Source organism: Lagenorhynchus albirostris, chromosome 3 (assembly GCF_949774975.1).
Source record: "Lagenorhynchus albirostris chromosome 3, mLagAlb1.1, whole genome shotgun sequence".
In the NCBI taxonomy this organism is placed as follows: Eukaryota; Metazoa; Chordata; class Mammalia; order Artiodactyla; family Delphinidae; genus Lagenorhynchus; species Lagenorhynchus albirostris.
In genome coordinates, this window is record NC_083097.1 from 102,838,906 (window position 1) to 102,855,643 (window position 16,738).

A 16,738-nucleotide genomic window follows, 5' to 3' on the forward strand; every position below is an offset into this window, starting at 1 on the left:
ACTGAATGATCTGCATTACATTTTTTTAAATAGATATTTAAAAAGTTAAGAAAGAAATCAAATTGAAGTACTTGCCTGAATAGTGAGATCATAGATTTTTTTCTTTCTTTCCCCCAAATGTCTTAAAATGGCCATGTATTTCTTTTATAATCAAAAAATTAAAACCAGACTGAGGATGTAAATGATTGAAGGGAAGAAGCACGCCAAATATTTTGTTTCTCCTTTTTTGTGGAAATAAGTCTAATAACAGCAAGGTTGGAAGTTGAAATACAATAAAAACATTGTCAGATTTTATAATGGCTTTAAAAAAAAAATCAGTGACAAAGTAGATTTCTGGAACTCTGTTTTCCAGATTGTGTAGGCCAAACTTAATTTAAAAGTAGCATATTCCTGAGTAGAAAGCGACACTATTCAAACTTAAACAGGTATCAAGACCATATCCCTTTGTTTTGCGAATTTACTCAACATTCAACAAATATGTATGGCATACGTACTCTGTGCCAGGCGCCGGGGATCCAACAGTGAACAAAACAGATGGGATTTGTGCACTAAGGAAGCTTACAGCATAGTGGGGCTGAAAGGGATGGTTTGTACACAGCAACCCAGCTGAAGCTGATTCAATGACTCCTGCCAAAATCAGACGCTAGACCTATAAAGAATTTCCTAGCGTTCCACACTTAAAAATAAAAACTCCAGCTATTACATCACTTTTTACTCCCTCTCTCCAAAGAGCACTTTGAGAGATATACAGGGTCTTTCGAGCAGTGACAGAAATCCAGAACACCCAGGAGGAGGTGTGAAGAGCAAGGGCTCTAGAAGTCCAACCACCATAGATTCAAATTCCCTCACCAGGTGTGCTGCCTTGCACAGGTGAATCCCTTTCTAAGTCTCCTCTTTTAAAACATGATAACACAACATTGTAAATCAACGATACTCCAATAAAAATTTTTTAAAAAAAATAAAATATAATAAGAGTGAGCTCACTTTGGATTTTGTCCTGAGGACTCAAGGAAATTACCCGGCAAGCACGCCCAGCACAGTGCCTGGCACAGAGTAAGTGCTCAACAAGCTTTTCCCTTATCCATAAAACACGCATATTTACACATAAAAACAACAAAGAATCAGGAAAGGACAAAGATGTAAAAGTCTACAAAATGGGGAACTGGGGTAAGTGGTAGTGACTGCTAATGAATACAGGGCTTCTTTGAGTGTAAAGAAAATGTTCTAGAATTGTAGTGATGGTTACACAACTCTGAATACACTAAAAAGCCATCAAGTTTTACACTTTAAACAGATGGATTGTATGTTATGTAAATTATAGCTCAAGAAACTGCTATAAAAAATTGTATTTAAAAAAGTCAATGGAATTTTTTTTTAAATTTTTTTGCGGTACGCGGGCCTCTCACTGTTGTGGCCTCTCCCGTTGCGGAGCACAGGCTCCGGACGCGCAGGCTCAGCGGCCATGGCTCACGGGCCCAGACACTCCGCGGCATGTGGGATCTTCCTGGACCAGGGCACGAACCCGCGTCCCCTGCATCGGCAGGCGGACTCTCAACCACTGCGCCACCAGGGAAGCCCCAATGGAATATTTTAAGTCATATTTTAATCCAGATGGGCCAACAGCTATTCTTTGCAACCCATGAGACTGTGTGAATTTTGTAATTAGAAAATAGTATCTTCAGTTCTGAGTCACTATAATATTAAGACTCAGATTTTTTTACCAACGCCTTTACAGGGAAAAGATAAACAAGCACACAGGACAATACCACACAGCCACAAATCTTACAAGACAACTTCTTAAATCTTTCACTATATATACCTTAGTTCGAAGGAAAGTTTAGTTTAAAATGTTTTACATTCTGTATTCACATACAGGACTATATTTAGCTGCAATATCAACCAACCAAAAGGGGAAACAAAATGCCTTTAATACAGTGAGTTTGAAACTTACCACTTCATTACTTAACACCTAATGTCACCACCAAAATACACATACAAATAACACAAAAGAACAAATGTTTGATCCAAAGACATTAAGCTGAATCCTACCTGATAGCAGGTTATTTTTCACAATAACAAGAGGTGAAGTGACTGTCTGTGTTATGGCTTTCCAGCAACGCACAATCACTCATCATATCCAGATTTTGGCCACGTTACCTCATCAGAAAAGCATAAAACAGGTCCAAGAAACCATAAAGCAAAACTCAGGAAAATGGCCCAGACAATGCTTCCCTCCTCCCTTCCTGTCTCCTTCAGTCAACACATCTTTATTGAGCGTCTACTATGTGAAGACCTCGTCTCCATTTTTACCTTCTGTATTTTTCTATGAAGCTGCTAACATTAGTTTCAGTACTCTTTAAAAAAAAAATTGTGATACGAGCTTTGTAGTTGTTTATAATATACATCATCAAACCAATTTTAGTTTATTAAAAAAATTTTCACCGTTGTACACAGAATAATCAGAGGTAATTAAGCTGGCATACGGTCCAGCAAACATGTGGATCTGATTTTCTATTTGGGCTGCGTTTTGCAGGTGAAAATGAGTAGCACTTGTACACTGTGGAAGGGGCATCCTTTGAGCTGCTCTTCCACCAGTGGTGATGAATTTCAAGAAACAATCCATACTTCCATCAGCAACCACCACTGCAAGATGGCCCGGGAAGGTGACAGGGGAGCAAGTGCGCCCAGCACGATACACAGAGTGGAAGTAACTAGTAGTTCTTTCAGCCCCTCAAAACCTCTGTGGAGTTTATGCTGAGGATCAAGGCTGGACCCTTTTTCTCATTAGCTCAGTGATTAAACAACTACGTTCACCTGCCAAACTCACATCCTAGGGGCTGGTTTATCTCCACTGAGCACAGTACTGATAGGGAGCCTGCCCACCAGCCATCTTAAAGTTCCCCATCACTGCACAGTTGTAATCATCACTGGTATGGCAGGTAATGAAATGCAGAAGTGAAAGTGGGCATCTTATTCCCCTTATGAGTCAAAGCTGAACTTATAAGATCACTGGGAACTGTCTCAACAAACAGTAGTGTTTCAATCATTAAAGTACTGCACCAACTCCATGCTCAGTTACTAAAAATACAAAGTAAGCTTGGATTAATACTTAATCTCTTGAATCAAGATTTAAAAAGAACGTTCTCTTTTCAAAAAGATTGGTAAGTAAGTACTGCAGAATAGGAATAACAATACCAAATATTAGCTCGGTCGTCAATTATGTAGGATCATTTGCTTTTTAATGAATTAGCTTGAAACCCCCTCTACTGCACAGTTAAACACTATCCTCTTTATGACTTTGGAGATGCAGAAAAATCAGAAGAATTTAAGAACATCTCTGATGGTTTAAAAATCATTTACTTCTCTAATCCAAACATGAATTCTCAAGATCACTTTTCTTTCCTCAGAAAACACACAGAACATCAGGTGAAGGACCTGACATAAACAAGCATTCTTCCTCTCACGCTAGATGTTTTCTCATAAGTCATCATGTGCACTCCCATCGACCCCTCTGAAAACTCTCAATGTTTTCTGAGTACAATCTTTTATTTGCTACTTTTATCAACTTTCCTTAATACTCTGGGTTTCTGAACTATTTCAAAAATAACTCAGCAGACCACACAGAGACGAAGTTACAGTATCTGGCTCACTGGAGAAACAAACTAAGGTCCACCCCACCGTACTAATAAATTAGGAGGAGTGGTACACCAGTCAGCTGTGCATTAAGCTCCTCAAAACCTATGTGGAATTCATGGTCAGGATCAAAGCTGAACCCTCTTTCTCATTAGCACAGTCATTAAACAGCTATGCTCACCTGTCACACCACAGCATCTTGACAGACATTATCTACCCTGTAAGGTAAACATGGCAGGTGTCTCTGCCCATGTCATACCTGAGAAAATGAGACAATAATACATGTGACTTCCTTAAAGGGAAAAAGTTGAGCAGCTTGCAAAGGGCCAGGACATCCCCTCTTTCCCCTGAGACAATGGTTCTCATCCTTGCTTACACATTAGAAGCCCCTGGGGACATATGAAAAAACACCAATGGCAGGTCACCAAACCAGACCAAGATGCCAGCCCAGACCACGGAGATACCTGGGAATGGTGTCTGGGCATCAGCATGGTTTAAAAGCTCTCCAGGTGATTCACAGGCACAAAGTGGAGAACCAGTCATCTCTAACCTACAGGTGTTTAAAAGGACATCACTATCACTGGCAAACACCGATTTTCTTTCTCTCACTTCCTTTTCTTCGGTGGCTTTGCCTAAGGACAGAATGGCAGAGCTGTGGTAAACAACAGTCATAACAATGAATAATGGACCCAACCAAAACAAGTATGTTCTCGGGGTGGGCAAAAAACAACAACAACAAAAAAAAACAGTAAGAAACAGGATTCAAGAATCAAAAGGAAAACACATTCTCGAAAGCTAAAAAGCCAAGTTCAACACATAGGTATTCACATACATTGCTGTACACACCATGTTTTCTTTCTGTTTTTCCCTCCCCAAAAGAGCAAATTTTCAAACAAATAACTATACACTGGCATGTGTGTCCCAAATGTCAGGAATGAAATGCTAAGGAAATTCCTTCTAACATCTGCAAGTAATTTTGTACAATACGTCATTGCTCCTATGCATTCACCTTAAAGAAGAAAGATCAGAGTAGAATAACTATATATCCAAATGCAGTAATAGTTTTGCTCTACTATTAAGCATGATCTGAAACCCACTAATTATTTCCAGAGGGAACTTCTCTCCTAACACTTTATTCCGAAGCGTAGTTTGGTTCTTAGGCAACCAGGACTTCATGGGCTGGCAGTAATACAAGTGGGAAAGTGTGATTAAAAGAACACTCCTCAAATGAGGAATTCCAAGCATAAGAAACAATTAGGTACCTAGTGGGGATTTCGTATTCCAGTTCTGCTGTTCCTACCACCTTCCAACGAAATCACAAGTACACTCAATATTCCCCCAAAGACTGCAGATAGGAGCTTTTAAGACTTCTAGGATCTTAAGACACACACACACACACACACACACACACACACACACACACACACAAGCTTCACATATGCATGAATGCACATAAATTGGGTCTGTGAAAAACACTACCAGTTATACAATATCTTCAAAACGAAAATACCAAGGAAGAGATTTTATTCAACTCAATCTATAGGACGTTAGTCAAAGGCAACTGACAGTTTTACAAATGCTCTCTTAGGGAAAACTTATACTAGGAACAGCCACAGCTTATTTTCCCTTCACTTCCCCCCAAATCCATCTTTTCTTAGCTCTGCCAAATAAGTGGCTCCAAATGTGTTTGTTCTGTTTCTCTCTTTGTTTTTCCCGAAAGGGAAAAATTAATGGTCAAGTGGGTTTAATTTTTAAATCGGTACAAGAGCTTTAAACACACTGTACCGAAAAAAAAATGCAAACGGAATGCTCTTGAAAATGGTTACACATTAAACACACATCTAATGACCCAGGCCTCTACTAAGGCGAGTTCTTAAATTCTACGGAGGTCAGAAGTTTAGTTTATTCAGCAAGAATAACTCTATTAACAGCTCCGTCTCCTACTTGTCACCACAGTAAATATCCACACACTCCAAATCCTAGAAAATGTGAGGCAATTCAAAGGAGGCCGGAGCTGCTGAGGGCTCCACTGCTGCGCCTCAAAAGCTTCCACAGCAACTGGTCTGCCGTAGGAATCAAGGGAAGCCACCCACAGGGATGCGTGGATCACAGTGGATCAGAGCAGTTACATCAGACTTAGGAGACGGATTTTCAGAGAACAGGAAGAAAATGGGGAGGGCTTATGTACATCACTCCTAAATAATAATGATGATGAAAGCTCTTTAAGCACATGCCCAGAGTATCAGAATTACTGACCAACTCATGTACTGCTATAGTTTTTAAACACAGATTTCTTTTCCCCCCTTAAATAGTCTCATCTTTTATTAGAGGCCAAGGTTAAAAGGCAAAACCCAGCAGACTCCTAAGCACAGTGAAAAATAACCCAAGCCTTATAGCTGTTCCAGAGCGACAAGCTTTCTGGATTTTTAATTTTTAATTTAATTTTACAACATCTACCATGCAGGAAGGTCACACCGCGGGAACCTGTCCTATCACACGCTGGAATAAATAAAATCATGACAAGCCTTATACAGATGGGCACCAAGTCATATCTAGGAAAGGGAAGACAGTGTTCCACCCTAAGGAGTCAATTATCCAAGTTACAAGAAAATCTGATTTTTAAGTTGATGGGAATGAACCCTTACTCTTTCCAAATCTTTTTGTTCCTGAAAGTCACCTCTACTAATTAACCTTATTAATGTCTTGATGCCTTTTCTATACTTTTCTCTCCAAGATGCCAGTCTGAAGCTCTAATCCACCACTTCTGCTCTAGGGAAAATCTAAGGGAAGATGCACTGTGTACAACCCACGGGCAATGAGGGAGAAGCCGTCTCCCCGCATGGACCCCTTGCACTGAACAGGGTCTAAACAGGCAAGCAAGACAGGAGAGGTTTAATTCCCACTCCTCTGACATCAATTCCTCCCAATGCGGTTGCGTAGTTCTGTTTTAAATGGCTTTCCAGTTAAAAGTACAAAGAGGGAGGAGCCCCAAAACCCCCCAAATTTCTAAAACCAAGAGTAAATTTTAACTGTTGCTCAGTTCTATTTAAGCAAATAAGAGAGCTCCCTGTATCTACTGCTTTCATTCCCTTTCTCTGGTCTCTTCTTACATAATTCAATCTTGCTATTTCCTTAATGATGCTATCCACAAAAATTTTAAATCTAATTACCAAATCCATCCTACAAGAAGAGTACATTCAATGTAATATGTAGAATTCAAATATTTTCCCCTTAAGTTTTTTTTTTCCTATCTTGAAACAGCTTGGGCTGTTTTCTGGCTTCTGACCACTATGCTTACACCTGTCACCTGATTTTCAGGCTTCATTTTTATTCTCATTCCCTAGTTTGTCACTGTTCTTAACTATTTTCTCCCAACTATTTCTTCCCCAACAATTACCCCCAATATATTCTCCTTTCCCATCAACTCAGCCTCTTTAGCATATATTTTACGTCCTCTCCTTTGAGTTTCAGCCCTCAATTTTTCCCCTTGATACAGAGGAAACTAAACGATGATTTTGTGTCTCAGATCCTTATTACCCTTATCCTTGCTCTGAACTCCTGTCCCGAAAGACCATGATATTGACAACAGTCATCTCCTTATCCCTGACCAATCCAGAGGAAAAAATGTTTCCCCTGTGTTTTTTATTTTCCTTTGGTCCCCTGGTGTACCCTGGGGCATGCTTCTTTCTTATGTGCTCTCCTCTACTCACCGCCCCCCCCCCCCCGCCCCGTGGAGCAATGCAGCTCTCTCCTTGATATTCAGTTTGTAATTATCTGTTGGCCTCTGTCAAGGACACTGGCCATCTGAAACACGCTCTACTTGATGATCATATGAGATGTGAGATGTGGCCAACCACGGTCTGGATCCATTGTCAGTACGACATACACCTGATGTGTATTTCCAATAGCAATGAGACATTCACCCTGATCCATTTCTCTTGCACCTTGGGTTCTCTTGTGACTAATGAACAGCACTTGCCAGAGGGCTTGCTGGGTTAAGGGCCCGGGAAGGTGCTATGTTTCCAGCCACAGAAAAGAACTGACTGGCTCAAATGGGGCTTAAGTCTTTGACCTTGGCTTCATTAGCTCTCAGCACAACCAGCCACAGTCACATGACAGCAAGGGCCCCTGCTAAATGCAGGAACCCTGTGTCGACTCAGAAGGGAAAATGTAAGCCTCAACAACACGACGACACCCACACGGAGACAGATCTGTTAGCAAACCAAGAAGGAAATGAACTTGACATCTATGTCCCATTCTGATTTCCATGACACCTCCTAGGAGAAAGGGTAACCTTCACCCTGCTTCTCACAGGCCTTCCAAGTTAGTGCTTAAAGCGGAAAACCACTTTGAGGGACACCATATTGCTCGTGAATGTAAGAGCAGCCATGAACAAAGAGAGAAACATAGCTCTTATTTCAACAAAAATCGAGAGAGCATAGAAACCACTTTTCTGTCCTCTCTGAACACCACACAGCAAATTCCCCTTACAGGTGGGACACACATACATCATGAGGAAGAGGGCATGGGAAAATAGATGAAAAATAAATTGTATTTACCTTCTTCTGTTTCATGCCACACGATCCCTTCCAAATTCACACTGGTCCCGGGTTCACAGGGCCCAAGACACTCTGGCTCTGTCACTACTCCAACTTCACACGTATTGACACCCACGGAACGAGTCCGAACCAAAAGCTGTTCAACCGGTGCTGCAATATTGGATGAAGATGGGGAAAAGTAGGAGGGCAGAATCTGAGGCGTGAGACTGCTGGAAATCGGCGGCGGTGGTGCTGGCACTGTAAACAGGGGGTCAACCTGAAAGACAGACAGGCTTACTGCAGTGGTGCTGCATGCTCGGAGCTCTTTTCAATGCAATCTGTTTACATCACTTCCAGAATACATCACCATTCCAAATTCCATTTGCAATTATAATACGCTTTGAGTGTTTTAATGGTGCCAAAATACAAAGCAGAATAGAAATAAGCATTTTCGTTTTTCATGACACAAGGTAAACACGGGAGCTCTAGCTTCCTGTGCTATAGACAGGCCTTCAAGGTCCTTCTAAATTCACCAATTAACAACCCTCGGCCTCCACAGATGTGAATGAAATATGCTTTGCCAAAGGAAGACTATTTCCCACTTGTCGTGAAATCGTATTTTCAACACTGCAATATTTTCCAAAGGAGAAACTCTAATAAATACCCAGATAGGCATCACTGGCCATTCAAGTACAGGAGATGGACTAAAATTGTTTGCAAAGTATTTTATAAACCATAATGAATTAAATCACTACTAAAGTAGATTAACTACTCTGCCAAATATATAAAATACATAAATTTGATTACACACACTGAAACACGGAAACTGGATATTATTAGCATGTATTAAGCATCAACTTTTAACTAAGTGTTCTACTGCAAAGTTTGGCAGAATTCATATAAATGGAGAAATAAATACGTGTGCTTAACAGAATCTGAGTTTCTCCAATGCACAAATCTTTTAGTGGTTCAACAAAGATTCCTGATGAGTTTGGACCAAGACTCAGCAGCCCTATGTCTGAAAAGAGACAGCCAAAACAAGATCTTGTGGTACAATAACTCCTTTGCACCCCGATCCTGAGGAGAGCAAGCACAGGGGTCCTTCACCACAAAAAGTTTAGGAGTCAGGCCATAATGAAACCAAAGACTATGCATGTACTAAGTAGGTAGACGGTCAACAGACTCATTCATTCCTTCCGCCCATTTTAACCATTGTTGTGACTGCTACGGAATAGCTTTGGCCCTGCTGACAGGTTATCAAATGTGAAAGAGCCAAACACACAGCACGTCTGCGCCAGGATTCCACATCACCTATGTCCTCAGGCTGCACAGAGACACCACCTACACACAAGAGATGATACCGTATGTGTTTTATCAGTTGGGCTAACAAATTAGATATGTAAAAAGGACACAGAGAAGGTTGTTCTGGTAAAATGCCATCTTAGTCTGTTTATATAGTCTCAGTAAACATTTGTAAGAAATCAACATTTGGCTACAGACATAATATTATATAGTCTTTGTTCGTCAAAAAAAAAAACCCCCACACACAAAAAGAGTGTATTTCAAGAAGTCATATGAGGAAGTGTGCTCCTAGATAAACAGCTGAAGCAGTCATCTGTGTGGGCTCCTTGTTCATATGACTGTAGGAACTATTTCTACAGTTTGCATTTCACTAAAATGATACAGCAACGTTCACATGCCCGAGTGATCCAAGATGCAATAGAACAGCCCTTCATCCAACTGCACACTAAAGAAACTTAATTTCCTGCTCTCGAAGCTGCCGTAAAACTCCTTTTGCCCCATGCTTTTTATTGTTCTTCCTTCTTGATCACAGAGCCCAAGAAAGGAAAGCATTTAACAGCCCCAAACCCCAGATCTGGTGATTTATGCTTTTGTGTAAATGCAGCTTAACATGGATCAAAGTTCACACTGATAGTTCCTATTTTAAAACTGAGCTGACAGGGGCTTCCCTGGTGGCGCAGTGGTTGAGAGTCCGCCTGCCGATGCAGGGGACACGGGTTCGTGCCCCGGTCTGGGAAGATCCCACATGCCGCGGAGCGGCTGGGCCCGTGAGCCATGGCCGCTGAGCCTGCGCGTCCGGAGCCTGTGCTCCGCAACGGGAGAGGCCACAACAGTGAGAGGCCCGCGTATCGCAAAAAAAAAAAAAACAAAAAAAACTGAGCTGACAAATGAAGAAAGGGGTTCTGAGGAAGAAAATTTAAGGAGGACAGGGGAAGCCAATGCAACCTTGTAGTCTTTATTACAACTAAAAGATTACGTGAGATTGAAATCACTTTCTAGAATTTAAAAAAGAAAAAAAAAAAGACCAAGGAAAATTATAAACCACTACCCTGCACATTTTTTTTGCACATGATTCCCAACAACCTCTTAATCTGTATAGTTAGTTGTCAACTGTAATTTGGTGCTACACATGTAAACTGAAAAGACAAAATGGAACAATATTCTCAAGATATCCTTTATATCCTTGATCGACAGCGTACATTAATTCCAAGAGAACAAATATAGCTTCAGTTAGATACACAAGAAAATGGAATAAAATAAATGAGGTGAGGAGTCTCAGTATCAACTCTCTAATTTTGAATTTCAGGACACCCTGGGGCAACACGTACAACAGAAGTTATAGGGACAGGGTGTGCTGACACCGGGACTTTGGCCCCACCTCCCACATTAATTAAGCTTGTGACTCGGGAGAGTCATTTAACCTCACCGAGGCCCATGTTCCTCAACTGGAAAATGTATTCTTTGGCCTTCTAACAGTGATGACGAATCCTCTCACAACAGAATTTCTAGACCAAACCCCTATTTCAGTATAACTCTGCTTATGAATATATTTGTATAGAGATACACTCACATACTTATTTGGGATATTTATGTAATTTCAAAGATGAAGCTTCTGAAGAATCTAGAAGCTTGATGGGAGAGGCCATGGTATCCTGGGCCTACCAGCAAGTTAACTGTACTTATTTCCATTAACACAATTCAAATGCAATGAGAACAGTTCAGCTGATGACATGTAAAGAAGGGACCTTGGAGCCCTGTGCATGCTTGTTTTAAAATGAGAAAAGTAAGATTCAGAGAAGTTTGACTATAAATATGAACTTAACCATAAACAGCCCCCCAATGTAGTAATAGTCTAAAACTCTTAAACTTGATAGGAGAACTCAATAGGTAATACAGTTTTAAAGGTTCAACTCTTTGACTTGCACAAGTGAATTTCTCTTAGTTTTTCCGCTGTACTCACTTCCTCCATGTAGCTCAAAACTCCCATTCCCACAGGTACCCATCATCATCACCATCAGTGAGAGTAGAAAAGGGAACTTTTCTCCCTTGAGATTTCAGGATTTAGAGTGGAGAACAAAGACCTCCCACGTGGTCTGCTGGGGGTCCCTCTTCCCCAGTGCTCACCAACTGCAAAAGGGGTGGGGAATGATAGCTACTCCCAGAGGCAGGTTTTATTTGGCAGGTATGCTACTTTTAAAAACCTTTTCATTTGTTGACCAACACAAAAAATTAGGGAAAAGTCTGAATTTCCACTATCTCGTAACATAATAATTGGCTCACATGCTATGCTGGGCCCACCTTCCTCGTGGCATCAACTGACAGGCCTGAGCTTCCCTCAGCCTGCAGTGACCTACCCAGGCACAAGCAGTGAGTTGGCGTTTCCAGCTTTTCTGAGATGACCACAGAACGTTGGCGGTAGAAGGTCATCTAACCCAGCTTCCTCACTGTAGACAAAACCGTGGCCCATATCTGTTTGTGTGTGCAAGGGCAATTAAGCATCTCTAGGGGCAGCCCAGGTGAGCATAAAAGAGCCGCATCCTCCAAGCAGGACCTTCACAGAACGGGTTCAACGTACACTAACACTAGAGACAAAAGAGAGGTGAAAGGGAAATAATTCAGAGTGTGGCCATTTTTTCCTACCAGCTAACACCCCCAGTGGGAGAAGTTCCCCTCAAAAAGGTTTTGGTTCTCTTGTGTATCTCATGGTAGCTAATACACAGTCACATGACACCATACGTAACGCAGGATTTTGAAAGATCTTCAACAGTTACTGTTGCCTTATACAAAAGGTCAACTCCACTGCACCCTGATTTCTCAGTCACTCACTGATCATACACTGAAATGTAATTTCTTCGCCCAATGAGGCTCCTTAAGACAGAGAGCAGCAACAGTTCCCATGAGGGAGTCCGGGGAGGAAGCAACATACACTTGGACTTGGGCAGTGATAAACCTCGGGTTTCAAATCCTGACCTTGGTGGTACTTGCTTGCATGGGACCCTGAGCAAATGACCTGGCTACTCTAAGCCTCAGTGTCTGGACCTGAGAAATGGGAATAAGAGTAACAATAACCTGCACAGGGTCGTGGTGAAGACGGCAATGAGATAATTCATGCCCAGTGCTCAGCTCAGTAAACAATGACTTTGAAAAAGAAAAAAGAAAGTCCCTGGTCTGATATTACAGTTCTCTAACCCTGCATCCACTTTTACAAAGCTCCTTTTTGTATCCTCCTATGTTTAACATAAATCTATAATCCTCTCCAAATGCATGGTTAAGGGCGGTTAAAGTGTGTTAAAAGTATAAGAAAAAGGGCTTAACCCTGAGAAGCTCAGCCTGAGGAAATACTGCTCCTTTCACACACTGGCATCTGGCAGCCGTCCACCGGCTTAATCCAACCCCACTTTATAGCGGGCCCTGATGAGTCCTACACTTCTAGAAAGTCTCCTTCTACTCGTCTCTAGCTGTACCTCTTTTTTTGTGCACTGCTCTCCCCAAAGTCTCCTTTTATTCACCTCAACTCGATCACATGTCCACCCAATAAATAATTACTAACACACCTGCTGTGTGTCAGGCGCCGCTAGCAAAACAAGAGTGGGCAAGACTGTAGCAGTAATCAACATACAGATCCAGCAAAATTACAAGTGTCGCTGCAGAACCTCGTCCAAGGGGCTGTCCATGGTGGCCTGAGCACAAGAAAACAGCATGTAGAAGACAGTGCGGGGCAGGGATCAGTCTCTGGATACGGAATCCATCTCAACCTTTAAGAACCCTTGGCAAGGTGCTTGATCTATCTGGGACTCAGTGGCTTCATCTGTAAGATGTAAATAACACTTGGCTGCTAAGGTGACTACTACCTGAGATCATTCCAACAACATTAGCCCAGGGCCCAGTACGGAACAGCCCTCAATAAATAAAAGCTATTGCCATTGTCAATATGATGATTATTATTACAAATATACTTGAGACCTGAACTGAAAAGAAAACAATAGGTGGTTTGGCCCTTTAAAGCCAAATGCTAGGATTTGCTACGTTCAAAGGCAATTCAGGAGAGGCAGTTATAACTACCTTTCTGGAGGGAAGTACCCTAAAATAGTAATCATCAGATATTCCATTTAAACACTGGTGGGGAATTATTAGTCAAATAATACCAATAAATGGAATAAAAGAGCAGAAGAGAGAACTGGCCGGTTTTAGCGATTGTTCCTTTGTCAGAGCTCTTTTCTGTTATCTTGACGGGACACTGATGGAACCAGCTAGAGCCCAAAAGAGGAAAGCAGGAAAGCAGCCATCTCCAGTGGGAAAAAAAAAAAAAAAAAAGAAAGACCCATAAGTCTAACAGCTGGTGGTGGCAGCCTGTCAAACTGAGGAAAGTTAATGTCAAGAACAGACGCGCGGCAGTCTCTCACTGTTATTTTTGCATGATTATTCCCAGGTGTTGGTGCACGCTGAGCAGTAGCCCGGCTATTTATCACTCGAGAGAGCCTAAGAGTATGGGAGTAGGGGAGCAGAGAGGGGAGAGGGAGGCGGGGAAGAAGAGGTTATTTACACAGATAGCGGCACTTAGGGTGTGTAATCAGAGGACTGGGGGAAGAAAATCTGCAGAGAGATTCTGGCAATATTTTCTCTGTTCACCTTATTTCAAGAGCTTCCTGAGTGCCGATGAGCAAGGAAGGCTGCAGAGCTGGAGCGTGAGTGGCAGCCGCTTTGCATCACGCGAGCACGGACTGTGGCAGCCGGTGATGGGTTTCCAGGACCCACAAACTGACAGCAAGTGAGGAGGGGTCGGCAGGGCACTCCGGCTCCGCTCAGACCCAACAAAGGGATAGTCAGGTGGCTCTGCTGCGGGGAGGGCTAGCGCTGCCAGGCAGAGGGGAAGGAAGTTCACAGCCTGGAGACGGGCAAGCCTCAAGGAAAGATTCCCTCCCACACCCCGTGGCAGGTCTGAACTCCCATTGGGGAGCCTGCCCAGGTTTCTGCCATCTGTTGCCACAAATCTCCACGCTCATCTTGCTCTTAACCCCTCAGTCCTGGGATTCTCAGGTCACCAACAACCAGAGCGGGAGTGGTGTTTTATTATTTTGCTCCGAGTCAATATTTTTACCTTCTATGAGCGCGCCAGGGCACAGTTACTTAATGCTCACATTTTCTCCATATCCTGGTATTTGGCTGTTTTATGAGATTGCCCACAGTCACCTCTTTAATTTAAAAAGCATCAGACAGAGACTGCACTTCGTGTAGGGGAAATCACAGCTCTTTAAAGGGAACCACTGGCACAGTCTATCACTTTGCATTTTAACTACCCTTTCTGCCTGACATCACTGCTTCATGAGTAGAGCAAGGGAGCTTAAAAAATGGTTTCCTTGACTCTCTCTCGCCCTGTCACAGCTCACCCTTCCCCCTCCCCATATCCTCAAGTCCGTTCTCCAGTAGGTCTGTGTCTTTATTCCTGTCATGGACATATACACACTAACAAACGTAAGGTAGCTAGCTAGTGGGAAGTAGCCGCATGGCACAGGGAGATCAGCTCGGTGCTTTGTAACTGCCTGGAGGGGTGGGATAGGGAGGGTGGGAGGGCGGGAGACGCAAGAGGGAAGAGATATGGGAACATATGTATAACTGATTCACTCTGTTATAAAGCAGAAACTAACACACCATTGTAAAGCAATTATACCCCAATAAAGATGTTAAAAAAAATGGTTTCCTTAAGCACCCATCTTTTCCCTAAAAGGATTCGTCAAGGGTACATTTCCATCCCTGTCAGACACAACTGCAACAATTGTATTTCCGTCATTCCTAAGTCTATCTTTCCTACATGTAGTGAAGACTTTTCCGTCTAGAACTGTGATCAGGGCAATGCATGCTCTACAACTTGCCGCCACACAACAGGGGCAAACTCTTACTAAGGGCCGACTGTGCACCAGGCCCCCATATGTTGTCTATCTCCTTTGACACTCATTATGTCCCCATTTTATAGAAGCAGAAATTGAAGATCTCGGAGGATGGGCAACTTACCCAAAGAGCTGAAATTCAAGGCCAAACCTCTCTGATTTCCAAGTCCATGGGCTTTCTTGTAAAACCACTAATGACATCAGTAGCTACTGTTTAACACATATAACACAGGAGGGATTATACTGGGCATTCTCCCATTCAGTCCTCACAGGCTATGACTGAAAGTACTTTACAGATGAGGAATAAGAAACTTAAACTTAAAAGGTAACTTAGGGTCAGCGGCTGAGCCAGAATTTGAACCCACATTGGTCAAACGGCAAAAGAAACTCTTCTCATTGTAAAAGAGAACACAAGATGTTTGAAACCTACCTCCCCAGGTAATTTCTGACCCTTTTCTGCATGTTAGAAGGCACGCATCTGCTCACTTTTCTCAACACCTAGTTCAGAATGGTGTACCTCGTTGTGTCCAAGCAAATACTGCCATCCCTCCAGAAACCTCAACTAAAAACCTCATGGAAACCAAAGCTCAGGTTTTGTTTTGTTTTGCTTTTACACATCTTTATTGGAGTATAATTGCTTTCCAATGGTGTGTTAGTTTCTGCTGTATAACAAAATGCATCAACTATACATATACATATATCCCGATAACCCCTCCCTCTTGCGTCTCCCTCCCACCCTCCCTATCCCACCTCTCTAGGTGGTCACAAAGCACCCAGCTGATCTCCCTGTGCTATGCGGCTGCTTCAGGTTTTGTTTTGCTGTTGTTATTGTTTTAAATCATCCGACTCCAAAAGCAACAGCTATGTACAATGACTGGGACTCATACCATTCTTTTCATTTTCTCATCCCCAGGTATAAAGACCAGAGACCGCCCCAAATAAAAAGCCAAAGTACTTTTTAGCTGTTCAAGTGCTTTTAAAAGCTTCTCCGTTGAACGGGTAGGACTCAGCCTGGGGCTGAAACAGGGCTCTGGCCCAGGGGGCCGAGACGGATGCTTTCTTTCCAACCAGGACCTCAGCCATGCTGAAGTCGCAGAATGCCAACCCAGGGTCTCTGTGGCGCTGCTTGCGGGGGGTGGTCAAGGGAAGGTCGCTGACTATTAGCGTGTCACTCCAGAAGTGACTCCATACGTGCAGGTCACGAGGCAGAGGCACACACGGGCCAGCCACAGGTGTAAAATATATTTTAAACCACAGTGACGATCCTTAACTTCATTCTCTAGCCATGACAATTTTTCAAAGCAAAAGAGAAGGTACTGAGTGTGGAAAGACAGTGTAATTCAACTACTCCAGACTCAGTGTCTTAAGTTCTTTGATTGC

At 42.5% G+C, this 16,738-nt stretch overlaps 1 protein-coding gene across 2 annotated transcripts in view; it reads right to left on the minus strand.

Moving 5' to 3' along the window:
• ZNF608 (zinc finger protein 608) overlaps positions 1–16,738 on the minus strand; it is a 98,437-nt gene that overhangs the window by 48,548 nt on the left and 33,151 nt on the right. For both annotated transcript variants that reach the window (XM_060143490.1, XM_060143489.1), the window contains exon 2: positions 8,193–8,448. In XM_060143490.1, coding sequence (XP_059999473.1) covers positions 8,193–8,448 — 256 coding nt within the window. The remainder of the gene's footprint in view (positions 1–8,192; positions 8,449–16,738) is intronic.